The sequence below is a fragment of the Lathamus discolor genome, chromosome 10 (assembly GCF_037157495.1).
Source record: "Lathamus discolor isolate bLatDis1 chromosome 10, bLatDis1.hap1, whole genome shotgun sequence".
Classification (NCBI taxonomy): Eukaryota; Metazoa; Chordata; class Aves; order Psittaciformes; family Psittacidae; genus Lathamus; species Lathamus discolor.
This window is the reverse complement of record NC_088893.1, coordinates 12,535,306-12,551,869: the sequence shown is the minus strand read 5'-3', so window position 1 is coordinate 12,551,869 and position 16,564 is coordinate 12,535,306. Positions and strand designations below refer to the sequence as shown.

The 16,564-nt window shown below is 39.6% G+C and overlaps 1 protein-coding gene across 3 annotated transcripts; it reads left to right on the top strand.

Annotated features, from left to right (window-relative positions):
* Window positions 1-397: 397 nt before the first annotated feature.
* UBLCP1 (ubiquitin like domain containing CTD phosphatase 1) lies at window positions 398-13,530 on the top strand. 3 transcript variants are annotated; one of them, XM_065691007.1, is made up of 11 exons: window positions 398-496; window positions 3,125-3,279; window positions 3,682-3,773; window positions 4,171-4,256; window positions 4,348-4,463; window positions 5,559-5,657; window positions 6,598-6,635; window positions 9,411-9,509; window positions 9,944-10,060; window positions 11,027-11,154; window positions 12,501-13,530. In XM_065691007.1, the coding sequence occupies exons 2-11, from the start codon at window positions 3,126-3,128 to the stop codon at window positions 12,526-12,528; spliced, it is 957 nt and encodes a 318-aa protein (XP_065547079.1). In that variant the 5' UTR covers window positions 398-496; window position 3,125; the 3' UTR covers window positions 12,529-13,530. The 3 variants fall into 3 exon arrangements, with proteins under 3 accessions (XP_065547079.1, XP_065547078.1, XP_065547080.1); XM_065691006.1 differs by having other exon boundaries at window positions 442-605; XM_065691008.1 differs by having other exon boundaries at window positions 447-558.
* The last annotated feature ends 3,034 nt before the right edge of the window (window positions 13,531-16,564 follow it).

The following is a 16,564-nucleotide window of genomic DNA, read 5'->3' as shown; positions in this document are numbered from 1 at the left end:
CAACATGCCTATAGACTCGACTTAGGAGGTAAGAGCACACTGAGTCAGGACCCCCAGCTGCAAAGAAATATCCTTTCAGTTAGTAATGAGAAAAACACACGGAGGAGCAACCGCCGTGCACAGCGGCCCCCTCCACAGCCCTCTCCGGCGGCCTAGACCATGCTCTACCGGGCTCCAACCGGTTCAGCAATACAGCGGCCGTGAGGAGAGCACGGGGGCCCCGCCGCGGCTACCGCGGATTTTACCTCACAAACCCACCATTTCCTGCAGGAGCAGCCCGAGGAGCTCTCCTCAAGCGGCCATATGAGGTGAAACACCCCCCTCGCCTCACCGCCTGCCCGCTACAACAGCAACAAGATCTCTCCTCCCTCCCCGCCACCACTCGGTCAGCGGGAAATCCGCGCCCATCCGGGCCTCCCCCCTCGCCGCTTCCGGTGGGCGCCAATTCCGCTTCCGGTGCGGCGGATCGCGGGACGGTGCCGGTTCCGTTGCCAGGGTGAGGGGCCGCATCGCGCTGCCGGGGGCGCGGGCAGCGATCGGCAGCGGCACAGCGACCCGGTGGGCTGCGGGAGCGCCGCCGCGACCTCGATCGCCGGGGCGGTCCGGTGGGTGTGGGCCCGAGCCCGTCCGTGTGCGGCGGAGGCCGGGCTTTACTGGGCCGGGGTGAGGCAGGGCCGGTCGCGGATAGAGGGGGCCAAGCGCAGGCGCTTGTTTCTGCCGGGTCGATAACCCCATAATGTCTGCCGGGCGGGAGCGGCTTCCCCGGCGCCGGCAGCAGCGTGTGGGGTTCCCCGCTCGCTTCGCACCGTGTCGGTGCCGGGAGAGCTCCGAACCGGGGCCGGGGGCAGCCAACCTCATCTTGTGAATTCGCGGGTGCTGTCCAGGGACGCGGTTGCGGTGGTGGCTGACCCAGAGCGGCTTCGATTCGAAACCCCGTCTCTCCACCTGTTGCGGGGTGGTAGAAAGTGCTGCGGTCCCGCCTGCAGCATCGCGCGTCCTGTGTCTGGGGTTGTTATGGTTATGTTTGATGTTGCTTAGTGAAACTGAAAGATGGGGATGTTTCTCTTTTAAATATTCCAAGACAAGTGGCGTAACGCAACAATTTAACCACAGCAACACAACTGTCACACTTTCTCTACCCAATGACCTTCCAACCCGCAGGCTGTTGGTGGTAAGGGCTCTGGAGATGTAGTTAACCAAACCGACCTTCAGTTTTGCATTGCATCCAACCCAGATGGTAGAAACTTTGAAAATCCCTGTGTCTTTCTCTGTTCCTCATCTGTTTTCCTCTAATCATCGATTCTGGTGATCACACTTAGTCCCTTAGCATTTTGGCATTGAATAAAGGTATCATTTCTGCTTGGTGTTGCTGATAACGTTCATCCCAATAGGACTGTAATTCAGTAAGGACAGGTATTGGGCAGGTGGTCACCTTTGGAGAGATGATCTTTTCAATTTAGCACTGGACAGAGACTTGAGAAGTCTTCTAGCAGTTCTTGCCCTGTGCATTTTCTTGCAGAATGATTTGAGGTGTGTGGTATCAGTAAGAAAACAGACAGTAAACTCTTCTTGTGTAAACTTAGTCTAAGGATTATGGAGAGGGGTAATTTATGATGATCAACTTGCTTGACACTATGCAGTCTGAACCTCCGATGAATTTCTTGGTACTTCTAAGACCCCTTTTTTATGAGTCTGTTTTTTTCACTGGGTAATACCAGGTCCCTTCTGAGTTGGGAATATTGGGGGGGGGAGGGGGAGTGAGAAAAAAGTTTCATTTTTCTGTTATGAGTTTTCCTCTTTAATTTGTTTTCAAGGCTCTTAGAAGGAATAGTGTAGAGGTGTGGCTTGTAGTGTCCTCAGCAAGCAGTTTTTATCTAGCCGTCTGTTTCTCATCTGTTCTGAGCTTCATGGATACACCTGAGTTCTTACTTGTTCATTTCTAATAGGCTGTACTGTGTGAATGAGAAGTATTTTGTCTGAGAGCAAGTAATGTCTGAGAATACAATGCTAGAGAGAGAGAGGAATCAGATTTTTGGATTTGGATTCTGAGATTTTTCAGAATTGCCAAACCTGTATTTCTTGGTGTGTGTGTTCCTTGAAGGCTGATAGCCTCGCAGCTTTATTTTCTACAAGTGTGCTCTCTCTTGTTCTTGAATACCAGTCTTTTAAGGACAGTCTCACCATTAGTGGTGCAGAGGCCTTTTCTGCATCCGTTGGCAGTCTGTAACAGACTTTGTACCTTGCTATCTCCTTGATTCTCTGTTTCCAGGCTTCAATAGAAAAAAACACATTCTTTTTTCTTCTGCATAAAGCTAGAAAACTTGGTTTTCTGCTGTGTTTAACATAGGACTAAACTATTAAATACAGTTTGTATAAATGGTGCTGTGTGAGTTAAAGACGGTATAATTATGGTTGTTTTGTCAGCACTGCAATGAAAGTGCAGTTCTTATAGTGTAATGCATTGTGTAGGTGTGTATTTTGGCTTTGTTTTCAAACTCCTACTTTGATATTGCTACAGTGAGATGTGACCTGGGGCGTGTATTACTGCAGGTATTGCACAGTGAAAGTGATCAGAGAAAACCAGTGCTAAAAATGAACTGTTGGCTTCAGAACTGTGTTTATGGGTTTATATATTTTATGTAGTTCCCATTTGCCATTTGTTGTTACACATGTGAGGATAGCCATGGCTGGTTCGGTTGCATAATTATTGCAGAGGACATTTCTGAGCTTTGAAATGACTTTTATGATACTGCAGTACTCTGCTTGGGTGCTGGTTATGCAGTGAACAGGCTGTACCTGCACAGAACACACAGCAAATAAGCATATGCTGGAGCAAATGGTGAATGTGACATTGCTAAATACATTGAAGTGGAACTCAGAGTCCCAGTTTTAGTGCTGTTCTTTCTCCCTTCGTTTCAGCATTTAATCAACATGTTTATTATCTGCTTATGCAAAACAAACAGCTCTTTGATGTACAACATAATGAAAGATCAAAAATACTTTAAATAGACTGTATGGTTTGTCTCCTGAAAAGAGCAGTTCTCCTGTTTCCTCCTTACATGATCGTTGTATTTTCCTCCTGCAGCAGATTTTTCAGAAAATAATACTGAACATTTGCTTCCAGGATGTCTCTCCCTCTCATAATAAAATGGGGTGGACAGGAGTATACAATAACCTCTCTATCAGAAGAAGACACAGTGTTGGATCTGAAGCAGTCTCTTAAAGGCCTTACTGGAGTGTTACCAGAGCGTCAAAAACTACTTGGACTTAAAATGAAGGGTAACTATTCGTATTTGCTATTTGTTGTGGATATGCCTGAAATGTTCAAGGATGAACATCCTTTAAACCTAGCCAGGACGTGTATACTTACAGGTCATCTACCAGAATGAACATGAACATAGAAATGTTATACATCACGAGATGTAGTTTATTATTGATACATCTACCTGGTCATTTTTTGATGGCTGACATGGAAATGCTGCAAATGTATGTTAAAAAAAGTTAAATTGCTGCATGCCAGACCAGCAATGTATCTGTATATGGAAGAAGATGAAAATACAGCTTGGGGTGTTCTGGTGTTTAGAGGGGTGGCTTGTTTCAATTAACCATGAAAAGTTTCAACAGTTTTCTAAAATCTCTCTACCCCATTAAAAAAGAAGCAATTATCTGCTTGCATTATAGGCAAACCTGCTGATGATGATGTTAAGCTTGGAGCTCTCAAGCTGAAACCAAATACTAAAATTATGATGATGGGCACTCGTGAAGAGAGTTTGGTAAATATTTTAATTGTTTATTAACTTAAATGCCTATAGGTCTCCTAGTTATGATTATTGGAATATTCAAAATTTAACATCAGTTGAAAAATGGCATTACAGTAGATTTCTGTTGGTGTTTATTTTTCTGCATAAAGCTTTTCTGCAGAACTCTGCTAGCAGTGTATTCCTGAAACTCCTGTATTGTCCTAGGTTTGAAGAACAAATCTATTATTATGATACTGGCTTCTCAAATCTGAACAATCTTTGGTATATTTCACTAATTCTTTCCACTAATAAAATGAAATAATTTTGGTTAAATAGTACTTTTGTCCTGTAATGTGCAGTAATAGGAACTTGATACCCAATGTTATTTTCCTTCAGCAATCCTAGTTATCTCTTATTATTATGCCTCTAGGAAGATGTCCTTGGGCCACCTCCTGATAATGATGATGTTGTCAATGACTTTGATATTGAAGAGGAAGTTGTGGAAGTAGAAAACAGGTTAGGAATTGTAGCTATTAAAAGACAGCCCTGTTATTGAATGTTCAGTATGCATTTTAATTAACTGGAACTTTCTGCACTGTTACATTAGGGAAGAAAATCTACTAAAAATTTCCCGCAGAGTTAAAGAATACAAAGTGGAAATTCTGAACCCTCCTAGAGAAGGAAAAAAGCTGCTGGTGCTAGATGTTGATTATACACTATTTGGTGAGATTTTATGCTACTTGTGGGTTTTGTTTAAGAGGTCAGTTTATTTACCACTTCACATTCCTTGATTTTTTCTTTACAAATCTACTTAAGTAACTTCGGTATGTGTTGTACTGTATCATTTCTGTTTTGTAATATTTTGGGGTCTTCTGCTCATATTTTAAAAAATATTGGGCATTTTAAGCATTGCATATTGTTGATTTTAGTGCAGCAACCATTTACTTCCTGCAAGAAGACATAAAAAAGTAGTGATTTCGTGTTCTAGCCAGATAATCTCTCTTGACCAACTCATATCTTGGACATCACAGTGACAGTGAGATATTGTAAACTAACATTTCTGTCTGTACTTGATTGAGTCCATTGCGGGGGGGGGGCGTGGGAGAATAGCTTCAAATTTTATTTCCACATTGTTACTAAATGCACAAAAACATGTTTTACTTGAAAATTCTGCCAGACTGGTTTCTTTGGAAGCCAGAATTTTCCTTATGACTTAATTTTCTGGGTTTGTAGGTATGTCACAGCAGCTTGACTATAAGCAGTAATAAGCTTGTCTTATTCTTTTTCCTTAGCTTTCCTTTTTGATGAGATCTGTTTACAATCTGAAATCAATATTCAACCTATTAGTGAGTTTAACATTTTTATTTAGAGGTCTTCTGCTAGCAGAATTAGACATCAGTTTTCTAATTGGAACAAGCAATGTTTGCATGTCTGAAATAAGCTTGATATATGTTCACAAAATTACTGGACTAGGTTTAAAGGAATCCTTTTCATATCTCTTCTAAGTGCACAGATGAACTAGTTGGCTTGGCTCTTCAAAGATACTCAGACCCACAGATCTCCAATTTAATTTTTAGCTGAGCCTTCAGATACCTGTAAGGATCAAAGACCTGCAAGATAAACATCCCCTCTGTTTCTTCTTTCTACCTTTAAAATGGGAATGGTAGTTTGCTGTGAGTTCCTTCATAATTTTAAAGTGCCTCAGTGCTTCCTTCATGAAACCTTTAGGTTTCTGGATAGATGGGAAAGTAAGAATGAACTTTCATAACTTAACCTAAACTTCAATAATGGATTGCTTATCTATTACATTCTATTTAGATCACAGATCATGTGCTGAAACTGGGGTAGAACTGATGAGGCCATACCTTCATGAATTCCTGACATCTGCATATGAGGATTATGATATTGTAATTTGGTGTAAGTTTTATATTCAGTACTTAAGATTTTATTGTAAATTGTCAGAGCTGAGACTCCAGGAGGGAATTTTTTATATTGCTTTTTAGAGTGAATCACAGTACATGAATGTTGAGTGTTAACATTCAGCAGGAATGTTCACATAGCTATTAATGCTATCATAGAAAAATAGTAACTTTTATGTAAAAAAACACCACATATTGCTCATATGAATGGCTCTAATCACAGTATAAAGCTCAACATCACACTAAGTATGACTTTGTACAAACAAACAAGTGCTTGAAGTAGCAGAATTGCATAATCAACATTCAAACACTGTTTGATAGCTATCTTTACAAATAATCTGAATCTAGACAATAAGTAGTGAATCGCCAAATGAACCAAAGTGTCCTGTCTACAGACTTTGCATACTGTTTCACTTCCTGTGTACAGCTGGAGAGCAGACTTGAGCCAGTGCAGGATTTACACAATATTGAAATTGTATTACAGAATATAATTTCTGTGGTCTGAAACAGTGGTTCCACAAACCCTTAGATCAGTGGGCAACGTTGTCACTTTGTTCTTTCCAGGCGTTGTATATCCTTATCATTGCTTCCAGAAGAAAATCCTGCACTGGCAGTATGATTCCTCAAACCAAATGTAGCCCACTTCTTACAGTCCTGCAGGCTGTAGTTAGTAACAGTTGATCTAGAAAATGGTTTAAATGCATGCAGTGCTTCATCTAGGTATTCATTTGAAACATAAGCTTTTCCAAATAAAAATAAACTTCCATGAAGGAAGTCTGGCTTCAAGGCAATGAACCCTAAAAGCTGTAGCAAGGATGAATCTTTCTGAACTAAAATTGTGTGTAAAACATTCATATGAGCAGCTTCTTGGCTTATTTCTTTCTTCCTGTCAGTGACTTGATTTGATAAAGAATTCTGTTTTCTCACTTTTGTTTCAGCTGCCACTAATATGAAGTGGATTGAAGCTAAAATGAAAGTAAGTTGTTCTGGAAATGTGTAATTTGTTTCTAGTCTGGTTAGCTGTTCATGGAGTTCAACTCATGCGCAGCGTTATAGAGCAGCAACTGGTCATATGGATCAAAACCTGAGGGTTTTTAATCTTCAGTCACTTTAAATTATCTCTGTCACAAAACTAGATTAAGTCTAATTTTAGAATTCCACACAAACTATCAGCAGTAGATGCTAAATTTAGCAGAACTAAGCACAAGTCACTACTTGGTGAAACAGATTAGTCACATAGCATTCACAGTTGTTTTCATCTTTCCTCTAGAGTTCTAATCCTTGAGTGTAATATAATTTTCTTTTTAAAGGAGCAGACAGATGTGGCATGCTGGAATAGGTTATCAAGAGGAAACTCTTTTCATATTTACCTTGTACCTCTTGCAGCTGTGGGGTTCTGTTTCTTCCTCTGTCTTATTAAACATCCGTAAGAACTGCTCTTTCAATCCTAGTTTCTCCGTACCTAAATCAGGCAAGTAGCCAATTTTGCACAGCTGACACAGTGATAAACGTATTTACAGTCAGGCTTAGCTGTAAATCTAATGAGCTTGCTAAGAATTGCTGTATGCTTGGTTGGTGGGGTTTCTTTAATGCTCATTAATCAAAGTTTGTTTCCATTTCAGGGAAAACTTCCAAATCTGAGCTTTTGTATCTCTATTCTTTGTTACAGACTAACCTTTTTTTTTTCAGGTTTTAACAGAGCAAAGCACATTTTCAGTGTTCTCTTCCTCAAAATAATGAATTGCTACATTTTTTTCTGAACAAAGGAGTGATCTCAGAAATGAGAACCTTTAATCACCCATGAAGTGGAGCTAGCTCAAGTAAAATTGGTGTTGAGCCTTGCAAACATTGCACTTCTTGTGGCAGTTGCATCTCCATTTATGTCGTGGCTGTCAGTGTAGTGCTAGAATTCAACCTTGTGGAAAACCATTGTTAAAAATTTCCCCTGCACTGCTCGCCTCTCTAAATTTCTAGGTTGCCTTTCCAGCCCTTTCATGTTCTACTGAATCACAACCTTTCTAGGCCTACTCCAGCATCCTGATGAGTTGAGATTCCTGCCACTAGAAGCCAGCTGCTATTTCTCCTTAAACTGATAGCACCAGGGGTGCTCACCTCTAAAAGTTTCACTTTTTGTCAGAAAGCAATGGTTCCAGCAATACTTGTTTTACACTACAAAGCAGGAACAGCATTAAAAAAGAAAGGATTATCAGATAACCAAGTTTCATCTCTCACCATCTATTTATGTCAGGAATTCAGTCTAGAACAGCAAGTTTTTTCAGTGTAACAGGACACTGACCCAGGTAGGCAGCTCTGTTCATTTGCAAGATTCACTTTTTCATATACAAGCAAATCTGTTAAGTGTGGCTGGATATTTGCAAGAGAGCTGTTGCAGTGGGTATTTTCTCCTTGTTCTGTAGCTTTGCATATTACTGCTGCTGCACACACCAGAAATTGTCAGCACTATATGTGTTATAACATGTCAGCAGATTTTGCTATTCCTTTTCAGCTTTTGAAAGGATTTGAGATGGAAATGGTTCTCTCCCATCTAATCAGAGTTTTTTATTTCTGAAAATGATGTTTTCCTTGGAGTCTTTATTTCAGGAGCTATCAAATCTTTAAAGTGCAAATTGGCAGATTTCTGATACATTGGTTATCTTGGACACACTTAGGAGGAAAGGGCAACAATGAACTGTTACTGTATATTTCGCCTTCAATTGGGCTGTGACTTACTGGAAGGAACTGTCCTGGTTTTGGCTAGGGTAGAGTTAATATTCTTCCTACAAGCTGGTGCAGTGCTGTGTTTTAGATTTAGTATGCGAATAATGTTGATAACACACCGATGTTTTAGTTGTTGCTATGTAGTGCTTACCCTCATCAAGGACTTTTCAGTTTCCTGTGCTCTGCCAGTGAGCAGGGGCACAAGAAGCAGGGAGGGAGCAGAGCCAGGACACCTGAGCTGAACTACCCAAAGGAATATTCCATACAATAGAATATCATGCACAGTGTAGAAACAGGGGGGAATTGGCCATGAGCCACCAATCGCTGCTCAGGTTCAGGCTGGGCATCAGTCAATGTGTGGTGGGCAGCTGTGTTGTGCATCTCTTGTTGGGTTTTTTTGGCAGGTTGTTTGTTTGGGGTCAGGTTTCTTCCTTCCCCTCTCTCTGTATATATACACTTTTATTATTTTTATTATTATTAGGTTTTATTTCAGTTATTAAACTGTTCTTGACCCATGGGGTTTTTACCTTTTTTGATTCTCCTCCCCATCCTGCAAGGGGAAGTGAGGGGAGTGAGCAAGCAGCTGCATTGTACTTTGTTGCTGTCTGGGGTCAAACCACAACAGGAACAAATAGCAGACAATACTCAGGTGTTGTCTTTGCTACAGATATTTAGTGAAGTTGAGGCATGCAGAACTCGTGAAAGATTATGCATGAAGGTACAGGCAAGACCTCTCTGTGTTTGCCTTTTCTGCAAAATTGCTTTGATTTATGCTGACAGTTGATAAGTTTATGATAGTAAACCCTGAAAAAAAAATCCTATTAGTTTTTTTTCTCATGATAGAATGCTGTACTTTTATGATTCTCGTTAGGTAAAAACATTTAAAACTTCCAAGATGCCTATTTTTAGTGTGTCTCTGGTGATCCTCATCAACTCAGGCTTTGACAAACAGTGTATTGTAATTGTAGTTCCAGTTGCACTGCAGTAAAACTGTCATAATTAGAAGCTTTAATAATAAATCTGTGTGATGCAGGAGCTTGGAGTGAGTACCAATGCGAACTACAAGATAACTTTCATGTTGGACAGTGCTGCCATGATAACAGTACACACTCCTAGAAGAGGACTTATAGATGTAAGTGCCTATTTTTTCCTGATCTTCTACATTCAACCAACACGTTATCATACCTTTTTCAATAATTCAACAATAAAGTTGTGCTGGAGTTTTCATGCAAGAAAGCTAAGAATCTTGGAATTTGGGTATTTTTCTATTGAAATTCTTGATATTTTGAGTAGTACATTTGGATGACACTGCTTTCAAATCAAATAGGAAATAACTGTTGCAAGGAGATTTAGTACCAATAGAAAGGTTTTCTTTGAGGGGTTAGGGGTGGATTTACTATGTTATACTCTTTCACGTCTCTTACTAAAGCCAAACTACCTGATAATTTTTCAGTGAAAGAATGTTAAGTGTCCATTCAAGTCTGCACTCAAGTTTGTATAGACTCGTATTGTCATCTCCTGCAGATCTAATTTCCCTCAGGTACCTTGGTTGTCTTATTTTTTCAGGTGAAGCCTCTTGGTGTTATCTGGGGAAAATTTTCAGAGTATTACAGCAAAAAAAATACTATAATGTTTGATGATATTGGCCGAAACTTCCTAATGAATCCACAAAATGGACTCAAGGTAATTTTTAACTGGAATTTTCATTTACTTCTTTTTCTTATACTTCAAGCAGCACTTTCTCATACTTTACTGTATCATAAAGAAAGGCTGTTCTTAACTAGCAAAGATGCATGTTGGGGTTTTTTTTTATTTAGATTGCCATTTGTCTGGACTAATATTTCCCTGACGTTAGTATTAAACAAGCTTTGTCTCACTATTAAGTGAGCTTTGAAGAGGCTATTGAAAATCAAGGAAAACATGATTTCTGCTTAAATTACGCCTGTGAACTATAATTAAGCTGGGCATTGCTGACAGGCACCATTGAAATACGCAGTGGTCAATCTCAATAGTGGTTATATTCAGAAAATAAGTATCTCACTGGGAGAGGATTATCCAGAATGCTTGCTCTAGCTCAGATTTGAAAGGTGTTTGTCAAAATGTTAACAGAGCTGCAGACAAGAACATTGAATCACTAAAACAAGGCACAAGTATAATGTATTCTAAGCTGAAAACAGTTGTCAGATAAGCTTTATTTCTGACATCTCTTTTCACAGAAGCTATGATTGTAGTCGAAGGCTTTTTATTGAAAAAAGCACATCTGGTTCCAGTGATGACACACAACTCAAAGCAGAGCTGAAAGCCCCTCATGTCTCCTGCAAAAATATCTATGAAATCATATCACAAACTGTGGCAGTCCCTTCCAGATCATTTTATCTTTCTGTCTGACTGGAAGGGAAAGGCTTGAAGTGCAAGACAGAAGAAATTTCTTCCTTGTGGGCATCTCTCTACAGTCCAGTTTGCATGAATAACAAGACAAATCAGATATGGCCACTAGTGGAAAAGGATTTTCTTCCTCTTACCCAAGAGAAGTTATAATTTGGAATAGTACTGAAAATATATTTTAATCAGTTGGTAAATGAAAGAGAATTGAAAACATTTTTCTTACTTTGAGCAAATGGTTATACCCAGTTTATTTATTTTGTATAGATAAGACCTTTTATGAAAGCACATTTAAATCGGGATAAAGACAAGGAGCTTCTAAAGCTCACTCAGTACCTCAAAGAAATAGCAAAATTAGATGACTTCTTGGAGCTGAATCACAAACATTGGGAAAGGTAAGAATAAAGTCAAAATAATTTCTTCCTTCCGTCCCTGACCCTACTGTGTTTTTCTTGAGATTGTCTGTACAATGATGGGAAACATCTGAGCTGAAGAACTTTGACATTGCTTACAGTTATGAAGGTCCTTTACTTTGAGTGGAATTTTAATAAGGCTATAGTGTTTGAGCTGCTTCCCTAAAACGATAGGATTTTGACAGAATGGAGCTTTTTTTTTTTCCATACTTCTCTACCGTTCAGGTCTGAAGATAGTTTTCATTTGAAGCAATTATGCTTCCTAAAGGGAAAAAAAATTTGAAGGAATCTGGTCCCTGGAAATCTCTCTCTTCCCACCCTTACAAAGTTAGGCTGTCGGTTCACATCTCAGGTCCTTTGTAACAAGGCAGTTTTTCTGGTGGTTACTTCAGAGATTTGGGGTGTTACTGAGTGACTCTGAGGCCCTATCCATGTTGTGTGGTGTTACGGTATTCATCAGATCCAAAATATAAGTTACTGTGTTATCAACAACAGTTTTCAAATGCTTAGGGCACCAGTAAGCATCCTAATTCTTGCTAGAGAATGATTAGCTACTGTGTTTGTGCAAAATTCTTGATGGTTTCATGCAACAGCCTGAAGTTATGACACATGCAAGAAAAGTGAGTGCAATATGCTATTCAAAAAATGCTCATTCACTGCTTAAAAGAGCAGCCTTGCAAACCTGATACAATTTTCTTTCTTGTTTCTGATTAAAACAGGAAGTCAATTGTTACACTTTAAAAGCAGTGAAATTCACTGGATGTTTCACACTGTCAGTTGAATTGGTTGGATTTTTTGTTCTGGAGTATTTGCAAAGACTTCAGTGTCACCACATAAACCAATTGCTCCAGCTATAGCAGTAGCAGAACTATGAGATCAGAAAACAAGCATTTTAGAGTAACTCAGATCATCTAAAGAAGCTAGTGGAGAGCTATTCTTTTCAGGTTATTCCAGATGACTGTTCATTCAGGTCTTGAATGTATTTGAAGGAATGCCATATCTAATGGGCCTTTTTATCTTCAAGGATAATAGCTGATTTCCAACTGATGTATTTTCAACCTCTTAGAATAAAACATGTTTTCATTTCCTTCTTCCCTTTTGCTAAAAAAACAAAAAAAAACCCCAAAAAAAACCCTTAATAGAGCCTAACTCTGTTGCAAGAACATTGAAGTAAAATAAAATCATAAGTAGTATTGATCACATTTCTATTTTTTTGTTATCAATAGGGAGATTCCTAGTGAGAAAAGCAAGCAGATTCATACTTGGAACTTATAAGATGTACTAGATATATTTGTGCCTGTGAAAAACTGTACTTTTGTTTCTTTCAGGTATCTTTCAAAGAAGCAAGGACAATAACATTAATAAAATTGTGTGGCACTGAATTGAAGGGAACATAACTAAGATCATTGGACTTTTCCTTGCTTTTACGCTAGAGTATAATAGTGCTGGACACTGGATCCAATGCCAGAATGACTGCTATACTTGGTCTTCCAGTTGGTTGGTTATGGGTTGTTTTGTTTTTTTTAAAGATCACAGCAATAAGCTCAAAGTGGGAGAAACAAGTCAGTTACTTTTCCTTGCATTCAGTTCTGGTGTTACTACTTAAAATACTTTCCTCTCCTTTGCTGCCGAAGTACAACCATAACCATTAAAGACCAAAACCATTCTGAAACTAGAAAAACAAGTATTTAGGCCAAAAAAGTTGAGTAAGGAGCCAACCTTGGTGGTGTATGACTTGTATAAGCCCTCTATTCCCTCCATCTTTAGAAACAGTCTCCCTCTCCCATTCCAGTATTTAAGTCTATAAATTACAAGTTGTCTAAGTTTGGTATGTATTAGTATGTCAGTGTTTCTCTGTGCAAGACAGTAAGATGGGAAAATACCACCTCTGTGGCGAATTTATCCCAGTGTGTGAACTTGTACTATAAAGCAGTGTTTACTGGAAAACAAAAGATTGAAGTTTGAGGGAGAGAAACCCACTCTTATTTGGTAAGTGAAAAGCAGTCTGCCTGAAAAACTCTCATATGTCAGATAAAGGGTTTAAACTTCAGATGGGAAAGTCACATTCCTAACAAAGCATGAACAAAACCCTTGTTCTCTTCTAGCTAAATCTTGTCAAAGTGCAAACACTGTGTTTAAATACAATATTCAGCCATACTGTTCTTAAAATATCATTTACTTGCGCTGCTTATGCCTGCACTATAGAAGTGTGATGTGACTGCTGTTTGGCATTACCAACACTTGTGCATTATGCAGTTCATGTATTTGAAAGAAGACTGACCCTTTCAAATAAAAATGGTATATATTGTTCTTAAGGAACTATAGCAGTTGTGTAAATAATAAATACCTTTTTCATAACATGTGTCTTGTGCTGTCTTAGATATCTGGTTTGCATAGTAGAGAAGCTTTTGATCATCTTCATTTTGGGCAGTGGGATTGAGGAGGTTTCTTTGGGTTCCAGAGACACCAATTTTGCAGTTCAGTAAGAGACTGGTATGTGCCACTGCAGATTAGAGCAGTGGTGTCAAACACTGAAGCGCCTCTGCCTCCCAGGAAAGAAACCTTGACAGCAAATGTCAGAATGCCAGCACAGCAGACACAAATGAGGTGAGCATGTTAGGCTCCAGCTCAACGACCTGTCAGAAAACATAGTTTCTTTTCTGCTGCTCTTTGTGATTTAGGGTCATCCCAAAACGTTTTAAACTAGTAAACCAAACCTGATGCATAAAAGTCTTTGTTTTAGGTAAGCATAGAAAGTGAATTTCCAAAATTTTGTTTCCTAGAGCTGGTTTTTGGACTGTAAGGCTGGCTCATTCATGTATGTAACAGGGCAGATCAGCCACTGAGGTTAGAACAGTGATCCTTTACCTAGGAAAGCGGCAGTAGCATAGATGCTGGGATACAGGACTGATATGTGGCAGACAGAACACCTTTAAATTTAAGCAACTGAAAGAAGTCAAGGTATTGCACTTGGATCACCTACAGAGTTTGTTGTGTTAGAGCAGAACCAAGGGAATGTATTTCAACATGTGCCCATATCTTTGCTCAAAGCTGGCATACAAGCAGAAATTTCACAGTGAATGAGTGATACTCCTTTCTTTCGCTTTATACAAGGAACATTCTAAAAAAGATTTTAATTTAATTGACACTGGGATTTCATCCCAGAATTTCAAAGTACAAATAGATGTGCACTCCCTTTTCAAATATTTTATAAGCTGAGCTGGAATACATGAGAGTGGGATCTCAATGTGATGGTAACACATAGCTGTTGCTGACAAGTCATTATGTCTTTTATGACTAATGTTGTTTCCCTTACCAGATTGCATGTTTGAAGACTAGTCTTGCAATCTGATTTTTTCTCCCACAACAAAAAAAAAAGGAAACATGTATTTTACCGGCTATCTTCTGAAAACACTGCAGTGATTTACTTGGCTGAGACATGATGGAGCTTTGAGCAACTCAGTCTAATGGAAGGTGTCTCTGCCCACGACAGAGGGTTGGAGCTAGATGAACTTTACGATCCCTTCCAACCCAAACCAGTCTGAGATTCTATGATTGAGATGTATAAAATCATGAAGCTGTGGATAAGGCAAGTGCAAAACTTAGGTTCATCAAATCCCACAATACTAGGGGGTGAGGGGTCACTCAGGCAAACGGGAGAGTGGCTTAAAATTAAGAGCAGCAGGTCACAGTCTCCTGGAATTTGTTGCCATGGTTTGTTTTGGAGGCAGGTGGCATCAGCAGGTTCAGAAAGGAGTTAAACAGCTTCATGAACAAGTACATCGTCAGATGCTAAAGGGAGTGCGCTCGGAAGGCCCATTATCTGTAACACAAGAATTGCAGGTGTGCAGGAAGGTGGAAAGCACCTCTGTTGATTTTCTGTTCCTCCTTTCTGATATGGAAGGCAGTTTCGACCTAGTTGTATTTCCAAAGTGTAGTTGATCATTGGGAATAGCTATCAACAGCAAAGTTTAAAGCCTCGTTCCCTGTTAACATTTAGTTTTCTTTTAGATTCTGTTGAGGTCCCCTAGAAGCATTTGATCCATGGCTTTCACAATCTTTGTTAAAAGAAATATGATTCAAGCATAATCAGGGGGAGCATGTGCCTTAGAGTTTGTAATTTAGTGTTCTGAAAAACTGGAGAAGCATTAAATGGAGTCTGAAATATTCCAAATATTTTCATGTGTCAGAGACTGTACTGGGCTCCCAGTACATGTCAAGCATTTTGTATATTGTTCTGTCCGATTATTCATATCAAAAGAGACAGTCCATTTTAAAATGAAGTTATTTCTCTAAGCTCTGGATATCTGACAACTCTAATGTCTCACTGTGGCATGAATGCTTATCACTGGAGGTACATGGAGTGACAGCTGAAGCCAAGAACTGAACTGCACATTCAGCTCCACAAATCCTCCTGCATGACTGTGAAATCTACAGCTAGTTGCCAATTTTTATTCCTGACTTGACATCCGACTGACAGCAAGTGGATGCCAAAGGGTTTAAGACAATTTTCCACTCCGTCTGTTCAGGATGTATTTAAGACTGATGGAAGAAGTGCTGAATACTTTCTATCAATAAGATGAAGCCGTGGTAAAAACTGTGTTCCAGAGGGTAAAGTACACAGTTCTTCTGAGTCATTAAAGCTGATTAAAACAAGACATGCTGGCTGAAGAGGTGTCAGAGGGCAGAATCCCCTGACATTTCACTATTGACATTGCAACCCTCATGGTGGATGCCAGCCATTATTAGCACTGACGACCACTACATCCAGCATAGGGTGGCTGATAAAGTGCTTTGGCTGGGGGATTGATGGAGAAAGATTTCAGTGAAAAGGAAATGTTGAGAGAGAGAGAGAATTACAGGACTAGAAGAGAAAAATACTGATCTGTCCTGGAGAAGACAAGGTACATCTTTCAAGTGTTATGAGTTTCTTGTGTAAGTAATATTAGCAATATCTTGTGACAGCCATAAGTTACCCAAGTACTATACTGACATCTGTGGTCTGAAATGGCTTCTCACTAATCAGGACATGTTTTATATATAAAACGACTCAAAAGACTCAAGGTCTAAAGGGATTGCCTCATGGCAAGAGATGAACAATTTCTGTTCAGTTAGGTTTTCCTAGAGAATGGAGAAAAATGGCTTTGATGGCTTACAGTGCTAAGTGTGACTCTGACTTTATCTGCTGGACCTTTATTTCCCAGCCCAGCTGTATTTTCCCTCATTATCTCTTAGATCCCCAATAGCCACACAGCGCCTCAACCTCACCATTGATACATCAGCCCTTTCCTGATGGTGTTTTATAACAGAGGATTTCAAAATTAACTCTTTATATACCTATGAGCTTTCTCATACATCCCTGAGCATTATTTATGCTAATTTATGAAGTCTG

Coding starts and splice junctions, on each gene's coding strand:
- UBLCP1 (XM_065691007.1), top strand. CDS start 3,126: ATGTCTCTCCCTCTCATAATAAAATGGGGTGGACAGGAGTATACAATA. Junction 5,658..6,597: donor TTATGATATTGTAATTTGGT/GTAAGTTTTATA, acceptor CTTTTGTTTCAG/CTGCCACTAATATGAAGTGG. Junction 6,636..9,410: donor GGATTGAAGCTAAAATGAAA/GTAAGTTGTTCT, acceptor TGTGTGATGCAG/GAGCTTGGAGTGAGTACCAA.